General features: G+C 36.9%; 2 protein-coding genes across 3 annotated transcripts in view; both read left to right on the forward strand.

Moving 5' to 3' along the window:
- The window catches only part of LOC149069381 (flavin-containing monooxygenase 5-like), a 48,299-nt gene extending 46,897 nt beyond the window's left edge, over positions 1 to 1,402 (forward strand). The window contains exon 3 of the mRNA XM_089249438.1: positions 561 to 1,402. Coding sequence (XP_089105564.1) covers positions 561 to 1,270 — 710 coding nt within the window. The 3' untranslated portion in view covers positions 1,271 to 1,402. The remainder of the gene's footprint in view (positions 1 to 560) is intronic.
- A 16,904-nt stretch (positions 1,403 to 18,306) lies between these two features.
- l(2)10685 (5-methylcytosine rRNA methyltransferase l(2)10685) overlaps positions 18,307 to 20,478 on the forward strand; it is an 86,087-nt gene continuing 83,915 nt past the window's right edge. For both annotated transcript variants that reach the window (XM_089249347.1, XM_089249348.1), the window contains exon 1: positions 18,307 to 18,512. In XM_089249347.1, coding sequence (XP_089105473.1) covers positions 18,402 to 18,512 — 111 coding nt within the window. In that variant the 5' untranslated portion in view covers positions 18,307 to 18,401. The remainder of the gene's footprint in view (positions 18,513 to 20,478) is intronic.

A 20,478-nucleotide genomic window follows, 5' to 3' on the forward strand; every position in this document is an offset into this window, starting at 1 on the left:
CAACACCTCCTCACAGTGAAATCAGAACGGCCTAGTTGACGAGCTACTCGCCGAGCTGACCACCCAGCTTCCATCATCCCGATGATTCTTCCCCTATCGAACTCTGACAACTGCTCATATGGTCTTCGACGGCGGCGTAACGGCATGTCTACCTCAGCATTTCCTTTGCAAACGATTAAATACACTCCAGCAAGCTCTGCTTACCTGTTTTATACTCCAAGGAGAACGAAGTTCAACGCCCTCTAGTGGCATTACGCAATGCGCAATCACGCTGCATTTCTAATCATTTGCATATCTGCCCGACATGTACCTTCAGGCCAACTTTCGTTTCGATCCCGCAATTATTTCTTGGTGCGCAAATTTTTATGGCAATGAGTGTATATATGAACTCACATCATCATCGTGCCCCCCCCCACCCGACTTCCAAGTCTATCTCCACCTATGGTGTGCGTATGTGTGTTTGTAATTTTTGTAGTTTATGAATTTAATCTAAAAAACTCGTCGATTTAATTTATAACCGATCGTCTTTTTGTTTATTTGTCTTTATGTACATGATGCAGGTGATGTCAAGAAGCTGACTTCTAAGAGCGTTGTTTTCGAAGACGGCGAAGAGGTGCCGATCGATGCCGTGATATTAGCTACGGGCTATAAAATACAATTTCCTTATTTGAATGCCGACGACGTGCCCGTATGGGAAGACAACAAAGTGGAGCTCTACAAATTCGTGTTTCCTCCGAAGCATAAGCACAACACTTTGGTACTGATAGGACTTGGCCAGCCAGTCGGAGCTCTTTTTCCCATTTCAGAATTACAGTCGAGACTGTTCGCTCTCGTCATGACAAAGCGAGTCGCCCTCCCTTCGTGTCAGCAGATGATGGCGGACATCAGAAGCAAAGATGCATCTATGAAGCTGAGATATTTCTCTGGGCCTAGGCACACTATACAAATGGACTGGATCAACTATATGGACGATCTTGCAAGCTTGACTGGTGTGAAACCAAACCTTTTCAAGATGGCCTTCGAAGACCCTCTTCTTGCGTATGCGTGTATTATGGGACCTTGCCTGCCTTATCAATATCGATTAGTGGGGTACCATTCTTGGCCGGGAGCCAGAAAAGCCATCCTGACCTACGAAGATAGAGTGAAAAGTCCCTTTGAATCTAGAAAAGTCGCAAATAGTGTTTCTTGTGTCAACCATGGCTTTTTACACATACTCGTTCCACTGATTTTGTTGATAGTGGCTCTCTTGCTGTTTTCGTGGACGATTTGAGTAGCATGCGGTCGTTTGTCTCATTCACTCCATGTATGTAGCATTCCTATGGCTTGGCGACAAGAACAAAAACATCAGTTTGTAAGGATTTTTTTGTCTTAAAATGTATTAATAAAACATTCTATTATTTTATTCCTTTGTCATCGTCTTACATTCACTTCTGCCAATTACAGCCACGATTTGAAAATTTTCCGATTGCTACAAAGCTCTAAACTGAGTTAAAAACAAAGGTTATAGCGTGTCAACATCAACCATTTTCAATCCACTACTACTACTACTTAACCGAACATGCACCTCGTACGCATTCCTCTACGGAATTTCTAAAGAATCGCCACATGACGGAATGTGAGTTCTGAGTGTATGCTTGGCCCTAACGTATTTATGCTGGTGAGTTGCGCTTGTTTCGTGTTCATGCTGTCATCTGGCTTCCATTTTCTGAAGTAAAGATGAAAATGCTCGAATTTTCATGTTTTGTCAGTATTGTGTTGTACGCCTGCCTGCTCTCAGCGGAGAGACTTTTTCAAATGGGAGACCGGCTCCCACAAATACACGTACGTGCCTCGAAGCTGGAACACCGCAGAAAACCATCTTCAGCCGACCACCACTGTGACGTCAACGGGGTTCGAATATCAGGCTCCAAAAACTTGTCCATGGATCTCGATTCAGGGGCTGTGAATACCATTTTTGAGGTGAAACGCGGTTTAGAATCCTGGATCGCGTTCTGAAACGTGACGGTGAATACGGCCACGTAGATGATCCCCATAGATATCAATGTTAAATCGCCGATTTTAACGTAGAAATGCGGAAATTTAGTGGAGTTTTCCGCCACATCAATAATTTTAAAAACTGAATTGAATTTTTGATTTTCGAAATATTGAGTTCGCTTAGAGATATGAAGCCCAGGAAATTAAATATAAACTAATGAGCCAGATCCACTTTTGAGGTGGATATCCGTGCTATAACATTGATTTCAAATTTTTATTTATATCTTCTCAAGCGTGAAAATGAGAATTAATGTCTCCGTATTGTCTTATAATATCCAATTTCATCAATCCATATAGTTCAGGGTGTTTTGAAATTAATTATGGGCCCATATAAATTACTTTGAAGAAATTCCGCAGCTTCAGTCAAACAGTTTTTGAAGCAAAAACAGGCAGATCGATAACTTGAAGTTGAAAAAAAAAAATTCGGAATATTTAGCTCCCGTTAAAAAAAAACGATTCATTTCTATGTTTCTTTAAGGCCGGTATTACACTAAAAGTTTTATAAAATTTATTTTATAAAATTTGACAAAAATCTTTAATAAATTTTATATTCAAATATTTTTGATAAAATTTATAAAGGAAATGGACCACATTACAATATAAAAGATTTGTATAAAATTGTTTTTGCAAAAATTTTCCTCAGTTTGTCAGTCTTCGTTAGTGTTGTGCTGTTGCTGGTAGTAGTTACGGATGAAGAAATTTTTTTTAACATTTGCTATAGGAAATTTATCATTTGCAACCTCTCTAATGGCTTCGGTTTTAAAAAACATGAAGCTTACGTGGATGCAGGAGCGTCGGAAGTGTATCCAAACTGTGGGTGATCGTCTTTAGTTTTATATCGGAAATTATAATTTCTGAATCAATTCTAAGGGTGCTCAGATCCATGACACAAATTACTATGTGTGCTTGAGCACCTACAGCACTCCTGGCTCCGACGAAATTGTGTGGATGATTGCATGATGGATAATTTGCGGAAGAAGCTAATTATTCTGATGCATTACATCTAGCTGGGAACGCAACTTAATGAACAATGAATATGTCCGTTTATGAAGAAATTGAGGAATGCACAAACACAACGCCCAGAGTGAAAGTTTAGCGACTAAATTGTCCATGTTTCATCATATTACTTATTGCGGCTTATACGTGACGGTAAGATCCTAAACGCAGGTTTTAAAAGTATTTACCAAGGCGAGTTGGTGAAAGTCCAAAAAACGCTTGTAAACGTTTTCATTTCGGATTTTTACCAAGTCAAAGTCCATTTTAAATGAATCAGTTAATCATCACGAACTTATTAGTTCCTAATGCTGATTATAGTTTATGAATAATAAATTAATAATTATAAACAAATACTGAATTAACAAACGAAATAACCACCATGATGAGTTTTGGACGCTATTCAAGTAATTGATGCTCGTAATTAATTTACTCCTACTAGTTAAAGCCCATTTTAAATGAATTAATTTAACATCATTAACTTAATAGTTCCCCACCCATCTTGATTAATTAATAATTGTTCAATAATTATAATTACTAGTGTGAATGCCACTTATTGTTGAATTAATAGTAATAAGTATTTTGTGCGTCATCGTTGAAATTAAAGCCGAAGTGTCCCTGAGGTTAAAGAAAAATCTACAGAGTGAAAAAAACAACCTCTTCCCAGTGCCGTCTTAATGCATGGTGCCACCCGGGAGCCTCAAGAGTAGAGGGGCCTCACGAAAATGAGATCTAGTTAAAATTTTCTAGAATTTACTAGGTAGGGCCTCAGAAAAACCCCTTGGCCCGTGGAGGGGGGATGCATGATGCTCTTCAGATGGCCCTGCCCCTTCCCAGGGCCGTAGCGTGCTTTCTCGGGAGCAGTCTTTTCTTGGAGTCTCCTTGAAATAATTATGCTCAGAAAAAGGAGGAGTTAAGAGCGCGTCTCCCCCTCCCATTCGGCTCGGGGTACCGCCCAAGTTGCCTCAGAATAGTTACGGGCTTGCCCAAGTTGCAAGGCCCGGTGCTTTAGCTGGTGTTTGTCTGTCCCTTCTGTTTCTTAGTACTGGGTCTGAAAGGGATAATTTCAAATGAGTCTTATATATAAATATGAAAGAAATCATACGTAATTTCACTTTAATTTAACCACTTTTATTATCAGCTTTGCCCGTACACTACATGAATTTTACCATAAAATTCAATTAAAATAAGTATGATGAAGATAGATCCTTTGTGATGAGTATCCTGCATGAATGTGTGACGTTTTGCTTTTTTAATGTTTCTAAATCTCGTAATTAAATCAAACAAGTTGGGGTTTTATGCTTGTTTACTAGTTAAATAGCAGTAATCCCATTCTAGAAGCTTTTCCGACTTCTTCGTCCCTTAATATCCAACCAAGAGGTGGGGGGGGGGCGATGGGGATGATCACCACGCCTCGAGTCTGATAATATGGTACGATGAATCTGTCCCGTATTTTAATTAATGACAGTAATGACTAGCAAAAATTGCCTCCTCTGACACGTCACTCTGGATTTGAGCCTGGGGGAGGGGGGTACTGTTTTTGCACCGGGCGCCACTAGGTATAAGACCGTCCCTGAATTCAATTGTTCTTCACGAAATTGGCTTGCCACAAACTGAAAGCTTGGTTAACTCAATTAATATTAATAAGCCGGCAGGAACTCACAGAGTGAGTGGGGGCCATGGACCTGATCACCCTCTTTTTCTTTTAATACTGGAATAATTTTTAGTAATGGTGCCATTGTGTTTCCAACTATTTGACTCGATATCAAGTGGGTGTATACGAAAACTTCAGATATTCCCGCCTGCAGTTGAAGACGATATTGGGCTACGTGTTCACCAACTCCAAATTTTATTTCTTCGAAACCTAGAATATCGGCGAACTCTCTTGATAAAACTAATTCATGATCATCTTGAACTGTTAATTTAACTGTATCATTTTTTAAAACGTCGATTTTCATTTTATCGATATACTTTGAAAGTTGTTTCCCGTTTGAATATAAACCTTGAGGTAAAGAAAAGTTTTTTGTTTTCATGACCTTTGTTCTAAGTATAGTTTTTCTTATTTCGAAGTAATCACCCGAATCTATATTCACTGTTGATCCTGCATAAAAAAGAAAAGAAGTTCCTGTCAGTATCGTAGCATTTGTTTTCAAACTCAGCAGTGCAGCAAAGGAATCGCAGCTGTCTTTATCAATGATAACTTCAAACCCTGGCGATACTATTACAGTCACATATCTTTCACTTTCACCAAGAGAAAAATGCACAACGCCTTTTATCATAACCATGTTGATATTATCATTTATAATATCAAAGAATTTCAAGTCTTTATTGATGTTTTCTTTGATGCTTTTGACTGGAATAATTTTTTTAGCCACAAGCAGTTTTCGTTTATCAACCATAGTAATATATTGTTCGCTCACGTCCTTCATGCCAGGTCTGAGTTTTAAATTTGTGTTCAGTTTAAATTTTTGTGCTCTTAAATGTTTTTATGCATGGACTCCCTGTTCATGAAACAAAATATCTCTAATGTCGGTACTGTACTAAATGAGTAATTAGATTGAGAAAAAAAAATCAGAGGAAGAGACGTCTTACCTTTTTTTTTTCGAAAGCTCAGTTCTAAAAATTGTCACAATTTAGAATTCGTACATTGTATATCCGTCTTCCGGGATATATGAGGGAATTATTCTCAGATGGTGGCATTCGGAAATTTCGGAGAAGCTTTCAAACCTCCCAAGCAGGCCAGTAACTAGGCTGGGGCAACCAGGGCACTGCCCCAGGGGCACCGAGCCGAATGGGGGGGACTCCAAAAAATTTACATTTATTTTGATTAATAGAAACCCTTTCAAGAAGGGCTCCAAAGAAAAGTCTGCCCCGGAAAGGCACACTACGGCCTTGCTCCCTAGGAAAACATCATGACAGTTCTCAGGAAAGTATGCAATTAACACTCCGAAGGACAGTCGAAGTTGCCTCATTCTGAGGCAGTCGTCATCTAGAGCTATCCATGTCACAGGCTACTATAACTAATGGAAGCACCACCGGATGAAACTACGCATTGTGAGCACTATTGGTACCTTCAGACCAGATGGTAACTCCAATGAGAGGGGAGGTTGTCATTGGGAAAAAATTACTAGATTTCTTTTGTGGTGTCCCTTTCGTTTGATGTCCTAAGCATGTTTTTTAACTTGGTTGATGCAGCCCTGTTATATCTTTAATAGCAGAAAAAAAATAAAGGCCAGACTTTTTTCAGGGGTAAAGAATGTGACCACTTGCATACACTCTTTTCCTGTTTGAAATAACCTAATGCCATACCTAATAACACTAAAAATGATATTATAGGGCTTCTAACTGAAAGCCTCCTTTCACAATCAATAATAGTTTGATAGGGGGAAAATTAAATATTTATCAAAAATTTCCAAAACATCTGCTGAGAAAGAAAATGGTTTCTTCCGGAAGAATTGCGGTCCCTGAAATTTTGAGGCCCGGTGCGACCGCACCTTTCGCACCCCGGCCCTGCTTACACGGCTGGAACAGTGTCATCTTAACACAAACTCATCCGAGCCTGGCGGGATCGTTTTCAAATTTTCTTTAGTATACATGTAAATTCATAGGCAGGCCATTTTTAGTCAGGTAGGACCTCAGAAATATCTTGGCCAAACATCCACCCGCGTCTCAGGTAGCTGTTTAAGATCTCTTACATAACCAGAAATTTTTTCTGCGGGGAGAGAGAAATCTACCCCTTTAGTGACCTTGCTTTGACTACACATAGCATAATGTTAATTCTTGAAGTGGTTTCCAATTGGGCTGTTGAACAGCACTCTTGGGTGCTAACAAGCAACAGGCGAGATGAGTTTTAAACCATTAATCTATAGGGAAATTCAAAGGCATCTCGTTACAGCCTTCGCTCCTCTAGACCAGTGTTTCTTAACCTTTTTTTGCCCGTGGCCCCCCTTTGAAACATTTTTTTTCTCGTGGCTCCCCTGTTTTATCCAGAGTCTTCGACCCTCATCTAGAAGCAAGATTCTTTATGCGCATTGAATTGATTTTTTCAGTGAATTTATACTAAATAAAAATTTTGCAAATAAGATTGGCCTCCAGATCAATGGCCTAGAATTTATTGAGCTCCCCGCCAGTCCAAGTTCTATTCAGAGCAGTGTCAACATCATGAGCCCCCTCAGGCAAAGTGATGCTATGGTAGTCCCAATACTTAGCTGGAAATAAACAGCCTACTTATTTTCAAAATTTACTGTACTATACAAAATATTATAAGGTGGGGTCACTTATGGACATAAGACCCCCGGGCATGACCGCTCACAAGACTCGGACTCACAGAGCTGCAGCACGGGACTTGATATGGTTTTCATCATTTTTTTGTTTTTCACACTATATTAATATAGTTGAGGGGACTGTGAAAAATGTAGCCGGGGGCCTGCGAAAAACCCCAATCTAGCGAACCTGCTGCAAAATGTAGGCGGTGAGGCCCGGGTGGGTCCATTCCATAAGACGGCCTTGTTATGTATAGTCACTACATTATAGACGATTCTGTAATGTATATAGTCACTAATATAAAAGCTTTATTTCTTCACATATTAATTTTTCTTCTCAGCCCTCTGCAGCCCTCCAAACCACCTGTTATGGCCCCTTTCTCCATTTTCTTCCGTGGCCCCCTTGAAGTATCCCAGTACCACTGGGGTGGTCATATGGCCCCCGGTTGAGAACCACTGCTCTAGACCATTTCATCACCCCCTAAGAAGTTATTGGTTGACAAGGAGGAAAAAATTTTAAGTTTGGGAAACTGAGTGGTGGAAACACTCCATGGTGTCAGAAGTGTTTCAATCATGTGGGTGATTGTCTTGAGCTTAACATAGGAAATTTTTTATTTCTGAATCGATTCTGGAATTTATTCTAATAATTCAGGATTCTCATCAATTTTGGAATTATCTCTATCATTAATTCTGAATTTTCGATTAGTTTTGGAATAATTTCTTAACTGAATTTTAGATTTCTTCCATTCATTCCTAGAATTATTTCCTTCATTTATTCTAGAATTATTTATTTTATAAATTCCGAAATTACAGTATTTATTTCTTCTTGCATAAATTCTGAAATTACTTTTTTCACTGATTTCGAAATTATTTCTACAATTAATTCTCTGGAATAAATCGTTTTTCAATGTTTTCAACTATTTTCAGAAAATGATCAGCGGGCCACACGTTGAAGACTCCTGGTATAACGGAAAGGCTATACAGTACTTACCATAGCGGTTTCTTTGTTTGTCACATCTTTTACTCTAAAAACAACGGTTTTTCTCTCCTCGTCATTTCTGATTACTATACAACAGTAATTACTAGGAAAATCCTCCATTGCGATCAATGTGATTTGGTCCTGAGAAGCGCATTTTGTTAAATTAATAAAATTAAGCGTCAGATTAAAAATTTGAAAGATAAAAATCAAAAAGGGGGAAAATAAAGAGAGAAAATTTGCCGAGAGAAATGTATAAAGAACGTGATGGTAACATTTCCCAGCAAAATTTCTTGCAAAAATTTCCCTTTTGACTAAATTTTTCCCACGCATTCCAAAAAATGTGCTGCCATCTACCGGTGAAAATTAGTCAAGTATTTTACAACAGAAAAGTATTGCAGTACATTAATATTTTTTATTTTTTTCAAAAAATTATTTTGCTTGATGAACTTTCAAAATTTCCCACAAATGCTAAGAAATTTCCCACTTGGCCAAATTTTGGCCAATTTTCCCCACGAATATGGGAAATTTCCCATGAGTTACCATCACTGATAAAGAATGACACGATATGGAAAGAGGGACTAGCCAAGCAAATGGAAAGTAGCCAAACAGACAGCGCTCCGGCAACCTTCGTTTCGCCCAATCAGGGCGCAGAATCTGGACTCTCGAACATTTTGTCTGTAGATATGGTGAACTTGCGTGGCCAATTCCCGATTTCTCGCGTGACAATAGGATGGCATCGGCTTTACAAGTGCTGCCACCTGTGAGATAAAATACAAATCAAATCTAACCACAACTTCTAAAAGGTCGTCTATAATTATTGAATCATAATTATCGAAATCTTCGGGCAGCTCTTGATGGAAATGTATATCTAAATAATTTTCTTCTAAAAACCAAGGTTTTATGGGAATATATGCGTCTACCCAAGTGTATGGACCTATAACAAGAAGTGTTTGTTATGTTGACAGGTGGAAAACCAGCAGGAGAAACGTCAACTCTAGTAAGCACAACATAGATGGTGAGAAATAAAACGAACAGAAAAGATATCACGATCAAATAAAATCGTATTTTTCTATCAACCATTGTGAGGTGTGTTAATTTTATATCTTCACGGGCCGGGAACTAAACAAAGAAGCAATTATGTTATGTGAAAAGCAATATATAGAAGGATGGAATTCAGACCACTCCAGAAACGCACCAAAAAACAACGGGACCACTCCAGAAACGCACAAAACTCTACTACTGGCCGAACCTTCCAGCAGACGCTACCCCCTCGGTTATAGAGGATTTTATTGATGGCGAAGTCAATATATTACAATTGACAATATTAGTAAAAACCTCTACCTACTTTTAAAAATTATTTTTGTTTTTTAATCATTTTGCTCGTTTTTTAGATGGATGGCCGTGGGGTACGCGTACCCCCGGTTGGGAACCACTGCACTAGATAATCCCACTGAGCTATAAGTTACTTATAGCTCGGTGGATAATTCTTATCAAGTCACCTTAGATCAATGAGAGGATTCTCCTTATTTCTCCTCTAAGCCTTTTAGATGCACATATCTTTTGACCTATCAATTTTCTCCTCTATTTTTTTCTCATGATCAGGGTATGGCAAAGCTGCATTAACTTACAAGCGGCTTTGGGGTATGGTCATAGTATCCGAAAGCCCTGTATAATTATTATTGTATCCGTACCGGCGACAGGACCCTTTGCAGAGTAAAGTGAGCCTATTGTTCTCAGGGAAAAACAGTCCCAGAATCCTTTGCGTTAGCTCCAGTCAAGGTTACCACAATAAATAGCTTATCGCATGGGCTCTTGTCGCCAAGAAAGATAGAGATGATTTGTTGCCAACTCTTAAAACAAAAACTTGCTCAAGAAAACTAGATGACCATATTTTCTGTATTTTACGGTATAAAAATTTATTTCATTTCAATCAAAATACGGGATTACACTATGAAAGTTTGATATGATAAAAGTCCTTTTATAAAACTTGAAAAATGCTACCAATGAGATCATGGGTTGCATTTTCTAGAATGTAACCAATAATCTTATTATTGGCATTTTTCAAGTTATATAAAAGTATTTTTATTAAAATTTTGTAGTGTAAGGCCGGTATTACACTATAAAAGTTTGATAAAAGTACTATTATAAAACTTGATAAATGCAGCCAATAAGGTCAACGGTTGTATTTTCTAGAATGTAACCAATAACCTTATAGGTTAGATTTTTCAAGTTTTATAATAGGGATTTTATCAAACTTTTATAGTGTAATACCGGCCTAATCCCGGAATTAGGGGGAATTTGTTTGCACTATAAAAGTTTTATAAAAGGGATTTTATCAGAGTTTGTAATACCGGCCTTAGAGAAATGTGTTAAAATATTTTTTTAATTAGAAATGTTTCACCTCAACAAAAATCATTCACTGCCGCGTTTTGGGAAATATGGTTATTACATCATTACATCAGTACAGATCCGTAGCGTGCCTTATAGGGCGCCCCCCCCCCCCCCCATGCAGACTTTTCTTACGACTCCCTTAAAAAGATCTATTGTTATGCTAAATATGTGTACATTTTCTGGCCCATTTGGCTTGGGCCCTTAGGGCAGTTCCCCGGTTGCCCCAGTCTTCTTACAAGCCTGAATCAGCGCCGAACTTACAAAAGTCAGCGGTCGCACATATATTACTAGGCCGCAAAATATCAGGGGTCGTAAAACGGGCGATTAAATGAAATTAAGATCTGATAAATGAAAAAAATTTGTTCCATTATGAGTTCAAATGCTTGGCAAAGATTTTTACATCATAATTTTATCGATTTATAGAAATGCCGTATGGAAAATATGTCGTTATAACCAAAAGCGGATTAAGGTCGTTTGAGATCTCGAGCGCAGAAGGAGGGGCCCAAAGCGTATCAATAATAAAGCGTCTTTAATACGCTTTGGAGGGGCCCCTTTAATCAGAAAAGGCATGGGTATTTTGCAGTTCTCTTAAGTCGGGCCCCGGGCGTGCCACTGCCATTAAATCGGCCTCTGCTCATAGCATACTCAAATACAGTAAAACCTCGATAAGTCGTCACCTCAAGTTAAAGAAAAATTATGACGGCTTAAGCGGAGTTCCGTCAGATTTAATGTGCAACGTTATGAAAATCGTATAAATTTAAAGTAATATGACATTTATTAAAGTATGAATCAAAATAACAATATTAATAAAATTTATAGATTGCGAAAGAAAAAATAATAGAAATTTTTTACCTTTTTTATCTCTTATTACTTGTGTAGTGAAATATACTGTACATTTAGATTTAAACTAGTAATTTTTAATTTATAGACTAAAAGAGCAACTGTTTGAATATGTAGCTTTTCTTCATAACAGAACTCTCAATTGCACATTAATTTTACATATACATCTGATTTAATTTTAGTGTTTGAATTCTTCATCAGTAGTTCATGATGCAACTACAAAGTAATCTCGAACACTTTTGACTTGGTGGAGGGGCCCTGGGCAGGGAAAAGTAAACAGAAGACCTCAACTTGGGAAAGCATGTCTAATTTTTTCAACAAAGATATTTTGTTTAAATTTCAAGCCCTAAATTAGTAGATTCCATGCTTTCTATGATTATTTATTTCCGGCGCCTACGTTGAAATTTGACTTTAACTTGATTAATTTGATTCTTCGATTTATACATAATTTTTGATTTCCTTGCACTATATGTAATCTTTGACATATCAATAAATTTTGGTTTTTCCAGAGATGCCCCCCCCCCCTCCCCGAAGTGCTTACGTTGCTTCTTGCGACAGAGCTTGGGTGTCTCGGGGTTTGTCCAGTTTCTCTAATGGAGCCCAGGCAGAAATGAGATCTAGCCTGAACAGTCCCCAACGTTCCAAAAACCTTATTTGGCAAATGAACTTCCCCAGCGTAACTTTTGTTACTTAAATTGTTCCGTTTGGGTATATAGGATTTTATGGTGACTTTTAAGCATATGGCAATGCTGTTAACAAGCTCTTTTTTTAATGGGAGCCATAAAAATATTCTGTTTCTCTTTCTCATAACTTTTTCATAGTACAACTTAACCGAAATTAGCGATGAGTAAATGAGGGTTTAATAACATTGTGGTCTATGAGAGCTGGAAGGGTCTGAAGAAAAATGACGATTTAACCGGAGTGACGACTTAACAAGGTTTTATTGTATATTCGGAATATCATAGTGGAAGCTCCCATCACAACCAAGTCAACACGAATAGTATTAATTGTGGTAACTTTTCATGTAAAATGTATATATTTTAAGCACAGTTTTTAACAAGCTCATTTCCCTTAGCAACAATAACCGAAAAATAGTATATGCTAAAAGAATTTGCTTTTTTAGTGCAAAAACATATTCAAAGGTTGTTAACCAAGATCTTATATAATGTAGCAAATTTAAATTTATTTCAAGTTATTTTTTTTAGAACTATCCCCATGGAAGTAAAAGTAAACATTCAAATTTTGAATTGCAGTCAAATCCCATTACACTGAAAAAATCAGGACAGAGACCATTTTACTGGTAGTTGCATTATCTCACAGATATTTTCATTTTCTTTCCCATAAGAAGCAACATTATCTGGTTCTGTATATCACTCTTAATATTCAATAATTTTTTTTTCATACTTTCACCATTAAGCCCAGTTAATCAAGGTTCTCCTGTATAGTAGTAACAGATTTATACAGATTATTATACAGGTTGATTATAATTTAAAGTTTTGATTCTAAAACTATACAATAAGAACTACTGGTCAGAATAACTTGAAAATTTACATGGATACTTCTGAAGCAATGAGAATTTTTTTCGGCAAAAAGGAAAAAGTGCAAAATGTGCAAGTCAAAGACACTTGAAACGTAAGCGTATTCACTGAATGTTAAAGAATGGCAACGCCATCTGCGAAGCGGAAGGGAAAACTTTCAGATTAATGGCCGTGGCTCCCCCTTTCCTGTACTGCTGATTACGTCATTTTTCCACGGATTTTCGCTGCTAAATCAGCCGTCAATGATGTGAGAATTAACTCATCACCAAAGAAAACTTTTCAAGCGGCGTTACTATCGAATTACAAAGGAAACCGATTCATCATTCAAGCATCGTGATTTAAAAATTAATTAGTCATTATTATTTAATATAGCTGAATTGCATTTCATGACCTCTATCTTGGATTGCAAATGGTGAAATCACCATAAAAAATAAAAAAACGCAGATAGACTATTTATACTTTAACTTTCCGTCCATAACCTTGGAATTATGTTATGAACAGTGGTTGAATTGCAAGCACATCCACATCATGACATACTCTGATCTGTTGTTGAACAAGCATGTTTACGCTTTCACCTCATTGCCAGAACACAGTGGGTAATATATTTAACATTTCTTAAGCAAGTTCAGTTTTATTTATTCAATTACTTCATTTTTGTAATGTTTCCATGAATTATATGAAATTGTGCAATGCTAATTAAATTATTTTGCTCTGACTGGCTATCATTTGCATTCTGCTAGGAAACTTCCCACATGTTGAATGAGTACAGTGTCGTTAATTTTATATTTTTAAATATTTTTCCCATGTAAATTCGAGTCATTCTGATACTGGCTTTTCTAAAAAGTGTTTTGAAACCAGAACTTTAGTTATAATCCCTAAAGCAGAATGTGCCAAAATCTGCGACGTACGTCGCAGAACAATTAGGAAGAATTTTAAGAAAAAGTGCAAAAATGCACTATTACATGTATGGGGATTTTTACCGCAGAACATTTCGTCAGCTGATATCTCGCCACAGAACAGTACTAAACATTCTGCTTTGGGGGTTATAATCACCATGTATATCATAAATCACTGCTAATTAATCTGCATTATTTCAGCTTCATTAAATACAATATATTCACCTAATTTTTATAGCAGTTTTTGCAAAATAACTTCTTAATTAAGCATACTGAAAGTAACTGGAGGAAAAACATTTGTATTATATGGTTAATAACATTAAGAATTGTCAAACAAAGTAATTTATTGAGTTAAGCAAAAAAATAACTAAACTTCAGAAGTGGATTTTTGTTACAATGTAAGAAATATTTGTAGATTAATATGGGAATAGTGTTAGTTACATTAATAAACATTTTATTTTAATTAATTATTAGAAGTTTGAAAAAACCTGGTTTAAACCAAGAAAAAGTTTTTTTCACCAACCCTGTTCTCCAGTCTCATGGAGTTTGCTAAAACAGGATTTGACTGCATTTTAATTTCGCCACTATAAAAACTATTTTTGCTGAGTTTTTCTTTCTCCCCATGATTTTTACCGCTACGGCAAACATTTGTCAACCCCACTGGCTATTGATGAACAGGTTGGGAGGAGACAAAACTATCACCCGTTTAGACTTTTTAATCCTTTTCTGGCACATACATGAGGGTGAGATGAAAAAAATTGTTTAGAATACCGAATTCTATTAAGGCTCAAAACTTACATATCTGCATGTTAATTCAATGGAAAAATAACATACATAAAATCACCGATTCGCACGAAGGGTACAAATTAAAGGTATTATTGGCATGCATTTCAATCTTGACTTACTTCTTCGGCTTAGTTGTGTTAATATATTCTCTATCCTTGGATTGGGTCTTGGCAGCTGCTTCATCCTGGTGGGTCCTCTTTCATCTTTTTCCTCCTGGTCTTTACACATGCTGCCAGGATGTGTATTGCCTTCTCCTTAAGATAGTGTCTCGGGATGACCCTGTGAAAGAAAAATTCATGTCGATAAGAATCTGAATATGGTGCATAAATTATAATAGCTGCATTGTGTTTATTGGCATGCATTTTAATCTTGTATCTAATGATGTATTTGTTTGTGCCGTGTAGAATCAATAAAAATTACCTCTTCGCCATATATTTTATGTCTCCTCTTGAGCTTCATTCATGTAGCCTAGGATGAAATCACCTTTAAAGTCCGGATAGTCTGAATTGAACTCCTGTGGCAATTTATAAACAACATAATTCGTTATTTCTGAGCCAGTGAACGCGAATCGTAAGTGGATGGCCCTGAAAAGGACAGAGTCTTTTCTTCGAAGGTTGACATGACGAAAAAAACTGAAAACTACGAAAAATATGAAAAAAAATTGAAGTATTAAAAAATTAAAAATATAATCAGCGGTACAACCACCGGATTACAGAAAATAAAAACGTGGATGAAAATATAATCAGTGCTGTTGCCAACTTCAATAACGAAAAAAGGCAATAATAAATAATAAGTTAATCGCCAATAGTGCCAATCAACAATCGCGCCAAAGACTATATCGTGTGCTTATCTGTGATTGGTCACCTACTTTCAGAGCATCGAGGGACCAAGGGCAACTAAGCACTGGAATAAAATAAAATTTTACAATGGTGGGGGACAGCAAAATCATGTTTGCTTCCTTCCTCACGCAAGTCCCAGTTATGGCCCTGTAAATAATAATCTTCTCAAGTTATTTAAATAATAGTCGTCCTCCAGTATTATCCTCAATGAAAATATTCTAGAGTGATTTATAAAAAAAACTAGCCAAAGCTTGAACATCTATATCAGTGACAATTTGATTGACAAAATTTTTGTAGTCCAAAATTTCATGATTCAACAAAATATTAGCTGTGCAAGCAATGAAAGTGTTTATAATGTTCTGGTCGAATTGACTGGCCATGGTTCCTTTGAATAGAACTAAGAATATCTTGATTTTATTTTTTAAACTGTATAAAGATGAACACCATAATGTTTCAGTATTTTTATGGAAAATATGAAACACACACATAACATTCTGACATGTACAGATTTGTTAGAAATTCTGAGGAATATGTATGATATGCATGTAGGTCTAGTAGTAGTTTTAGAAAAAGTTGTATAATTTCAACATTCTAAACAATCTGGTTCATAATGAAAATGAAGCGAGATCAAAATGATTGGCTTGGTCCTTTGATTGTTCAAATGTCAAACTTCCCTTCATAGGCGGATACAAGGAGAGGGCAAATGAAATAAAAATACATGAAAGAAAAAATGAATATGAACTCACTTGCAACTTCTTGCCTCTCTGCTTTAGTAAGATTTGGATCTTCTAAATCATTAGTATCTCCAGTGACTTTTCCAATGCTGTACTTGAACCTTTTCAGAGCTCACTAGAAGTATTATTTCTGCAGGACACCAGGCATCAATCTTTCTGCTACCTTGACTTTTACAACATCTCTGGCCAGTGGATTTGCTAATGAAATTTCCCGACCTATGACAGACAAAGGTCTTCCACATTCCTCCTTTTATGCTATACTGATGGTGCCTTTGACAGAAACATTTCGACTGCTTCTCCATTTCCACTTTCCACAGATCAAAATCTGCAACAAAACAAAAAAACCCATCAGTTTCAAAATTATAAATAACTTCATACCTGTCACTTTTAAATACTAGATTGATAACCTTGACAAAAATTACCAATGAAAAAACAACTTTGAGTTGGAGTATTTAGATTAAGGGTCTTAAACCTTCCTGAGCAGTGAGCACTATTTATGCCCACCATCAAATGAAGAGCACCTTCAAGGCAATTTTGACAAACATACCTGAAATTAACATAATTATAATCCTTGGATACAATTTTCAAAGATGTTTAATTTAAATGCTTATCAAACGCCTGCAAACAGTGAAATCAGACATAAGCATTGACATTTAGGTGTTTTGGGGAGCAACAGGGTAGAGATAGTTGGTTGTTTAGATGACTGAAATGAGCTGAGCGGTTCCAGAGAAAAATCAACCTGTGTGGGACTAATATTTCTGGCACTTCTTCTCACCAAAAAACTTTGAACTCCTTCAACTGGACTGGGATTTGACATCCCCTCGTAGACTGAACACATACTGCAGCAAAACGGTAAGAGCTAGAGAAGCGCATCAAAAACAATTGTTTTGTTGTACACCTCACATACTCGAGCAGAGAGACAAAGAGCCCACTCAACAAGGATTGGAAGTAAAAATAATACTTGTTTCCCTCGTGAGGTAAGGTTTTTCTCTACCTACTGTTTGGTTTGTTTCTCCCTCCCTCTTCTGCAGAGGTATCATCACCTCCTTACATTTCAGAACACTCCGGTAATTTTTGCTCTTCCCCACCGTGTTTACTATGTGTGGGCACCTCTTCCTCTGCCCTAATGCATTTTCTCCTTCCAAATCACCTGCTTATCTCTTCGCTCTACTACAACTCCAGCCTTAGGGCTATGCACTGTGCAAGAGTCTACACAGTCCAAGAGTTGCCTTTGGAAATGAGGATGGCATTTAAATCAGCCACGGCAGAGTAAATAGCTGTTTACATAAATTCAATATTTCTCTAGTTATCAAGATGGATGCAAATAATGAAGGGAATGTGGGTCCTTGGGACAATTACAAGTTTTAACCTTTTGGGAGTGTAACAGAGAAATCACCCAGTCGTTAATCATAATATCCAAAATTTTCAAATGGTTTAGTGTCAGTAATTGTAATTAAATTTCTAAACTAAGCGCAGAGGCACACCTCCCTGCCTACGCCTCTATATATAAGGAACACCATCGACAAATAAACTCACCTTGGATGGATGAAAATACGTGCTCCTCATACTCTATCACCAGACCATGATTTTCATGCAGATGATTACATGGTGCCGACCGAACATAGCTTCACATTCGGGGCACTTCAATTTTTCCACGGCTGTAACCGACATTGAATGGATTGTTCGCATATGCCTTTTCAAGGTATTTGCCCAGGAAAACACAGACTCGCACAAATTGCATCGTAATTCTGAGCGATTCCCCGTATTCTAACGTATCAGAAGACGTATTTGGTCCTGATAAGGGCCGTTTATTTCCATGATCGGATGACATAACAAAGACGGCAACAGAAAAATAAATAGCAGAAACAAGCAAGAAAACAACGACAAACACTAGACAAAAAAAATGGCTGAACGAAAAAAAGCAGAACGCGATTTTCTTCGCCAACCTTCAATTCTACGCCTTTTCGCCAATTTTAGACGCCAATTTTAAAGCAACCTCGCAATGCTCACTTTGCTCTCTAAACGCTCCGACCGGCGACCAGCATGGAGGAAAGAATACAGAATTCTGATTGAATAGTACATAGAGATGTCAATCAAAGAGTCATCTGCATGATGATGTACGAATACTGCTGGATTCCCGCTCGGAGTTGGACAAAACTACGGATTCTGTGTTCACACGGATTCACTTCACACAACAGGAAATCTGTTTCGTCCACTAAGGTGAGTTGTTTACAAGATTATTATTATGTAAACCTCTATTATTTTTTATGCTCATTTGCAAAGCAACAGGCCAATCTTGCCGGGATGGGGCTCCATAAAATGATGAAAGAGAGTAAATGTACAGTATTGAGTACTACTTCAACCGGTGCTCCGCGGCCGCTCGAGGAAAATTTTAAAAAAACAGTAAATTTGAAAAAAAATAAATAAATATTTTAAAATCATAAAAATAAATAAATCGGTATCTTTGACGAATAAATAAAAAATATACCCACTTGGCTCCACCATAGAAATTTTTTATTAGCAAAGGCTCCGCGAGGTTGGGAACCGCTGTACTATTCAATTGTACAAAACATTTTTCTGTAGAATTTCTAGAAAATTGGTGCATGGTGGGAAGTTCTTATGTGTGCCCATAATATATCTATGATGTCATGGTTATGAGCAGTGGCGTAGTCAGGTTTTTGTCAGTGGGGGAGCGAAATATAATAAGGCGCCTTATTCTGTTCCTCATTTAGGCAAAATTAAAAAAAAAATTAAGTACTTATTAAAATTTCAATAAAAACTTAATTTGTTTGCATTTTGTTTTCATGTTTATTTTTCACACAACTTTTTTAACTGAAAATAAAAATGTAAATAATAGTTTGTGTGTGTGTGGTGTAAACTACAAGATATGCGGAACAAAAAATCCTAAAGAAATTGAACTTGTCATGACAGTGAAAAAAAATTTATGGGTCTCTAGAACAATGTAACATTGCTTTTATCGTGGGATGTTTATGCAACAGTTTTGCACTTGTAAGTGAAGCTGAAAATGTTTGATTAAAACCTAATATGATCCACTTCCTCTCTGAGTTTTGACGTAAATTTGGCAAGAGCAAAATACATAAATCTGAACTTTTCTGCTTTTTTTTCATCTTTGAAAAGTGCTCGATTACTTTTGAATATCAAGCTCATTGGCTAATTTCCTTTCTATCGACAACGAAGCTAATCCTGTTAATCTTTCTTCTTTCATGGTCAATCTTAAATAAGATTTTATAATTTTCAACCTGCTGAATGATCTTTCTGCAGAAGAGCTGCTGATTGGCAAAGTTAGATAAAGTCAGTATAATTTTTCCATATTTGTAGAAATTGTGTTCATTACATGTGTAATGAATTTTAGTATTGTGCTGATATTCAATGCCTTTATGTCGTCCAACATACCTTTGCAGAGGTTTCTAAAAGAAAAAAAATTGCTTCGAAGATCTCAAAAAGTATACAGTGGACTCTCACCTAATCCCACACATATAAGACTAGGGTTATGATGAGGTACTGAAACCACCACATTATTGGAAGGTAGTTGAAAAAAAAATGTGCTGCAAATTTCTGCGCATAGATGCGAACAAAGCATGATTTCCGCAGGGGGAAGAGGGATTTTTCCCCGGGTATCATAATTTTAGGGGTCCGGAAGGTAAAACATATATTCATTGACTAATGAAACATCTTTGACCTAAGTTGCAAGAGTCCCATAGTTTTTGTTTTCTCCATGGCTCCTCATATCAAAGTCGGGTCTTGGAGAGACTGTAACAGTTTTTCCACTTCCAGACACAGTACAACCGGGAAGTCTGCCCATCCGTAAATGCCACATTACTGGTCGGGCCAGACTGGTGCACTGCTGGTTTATGGAGGCTACTGTATAAACAAATATTAATAGTAGTTTATATTGTATGAACTCAAAGAAAAAATATGTATTCAAAAATGTATTAACCGATCAAATATTAAGGAAATTTAAGGAAAAGAAATTATCTAGAAAAAATATTGACCACTTGATGAAAAAATAATTTAGTACTCAACTTAGGGTATGAAGATATCAGTATTGAAGTGGTAGAGAAGAGCAATGATACTATAAAACGAACACAAGCTTCTGGAAGAAGTTAGAAGAAGCTTTGTGACAACCGCAGTCCATGTGTATTCTAAGCCCTCTTTTTTTCCTTAC

Source organism: Pholcus phalangioides, unplaced genomic scaffold (assembly GCF_987345545.1).
Source record: "Pholcus phalangioides strain wild (caught in Gottingen) unplaced genomic scaffold, Ppha-v1.0 ptg000022l_1, whole genome shotgun sequence".
Classification (NCBI taxonomy): domain Eukaryota; kingdom Metazoa; phylum Arthropoda; class Arachnida; order Araneae; family Pholcidae; genus Pholcus; species Pholcus phalangioides.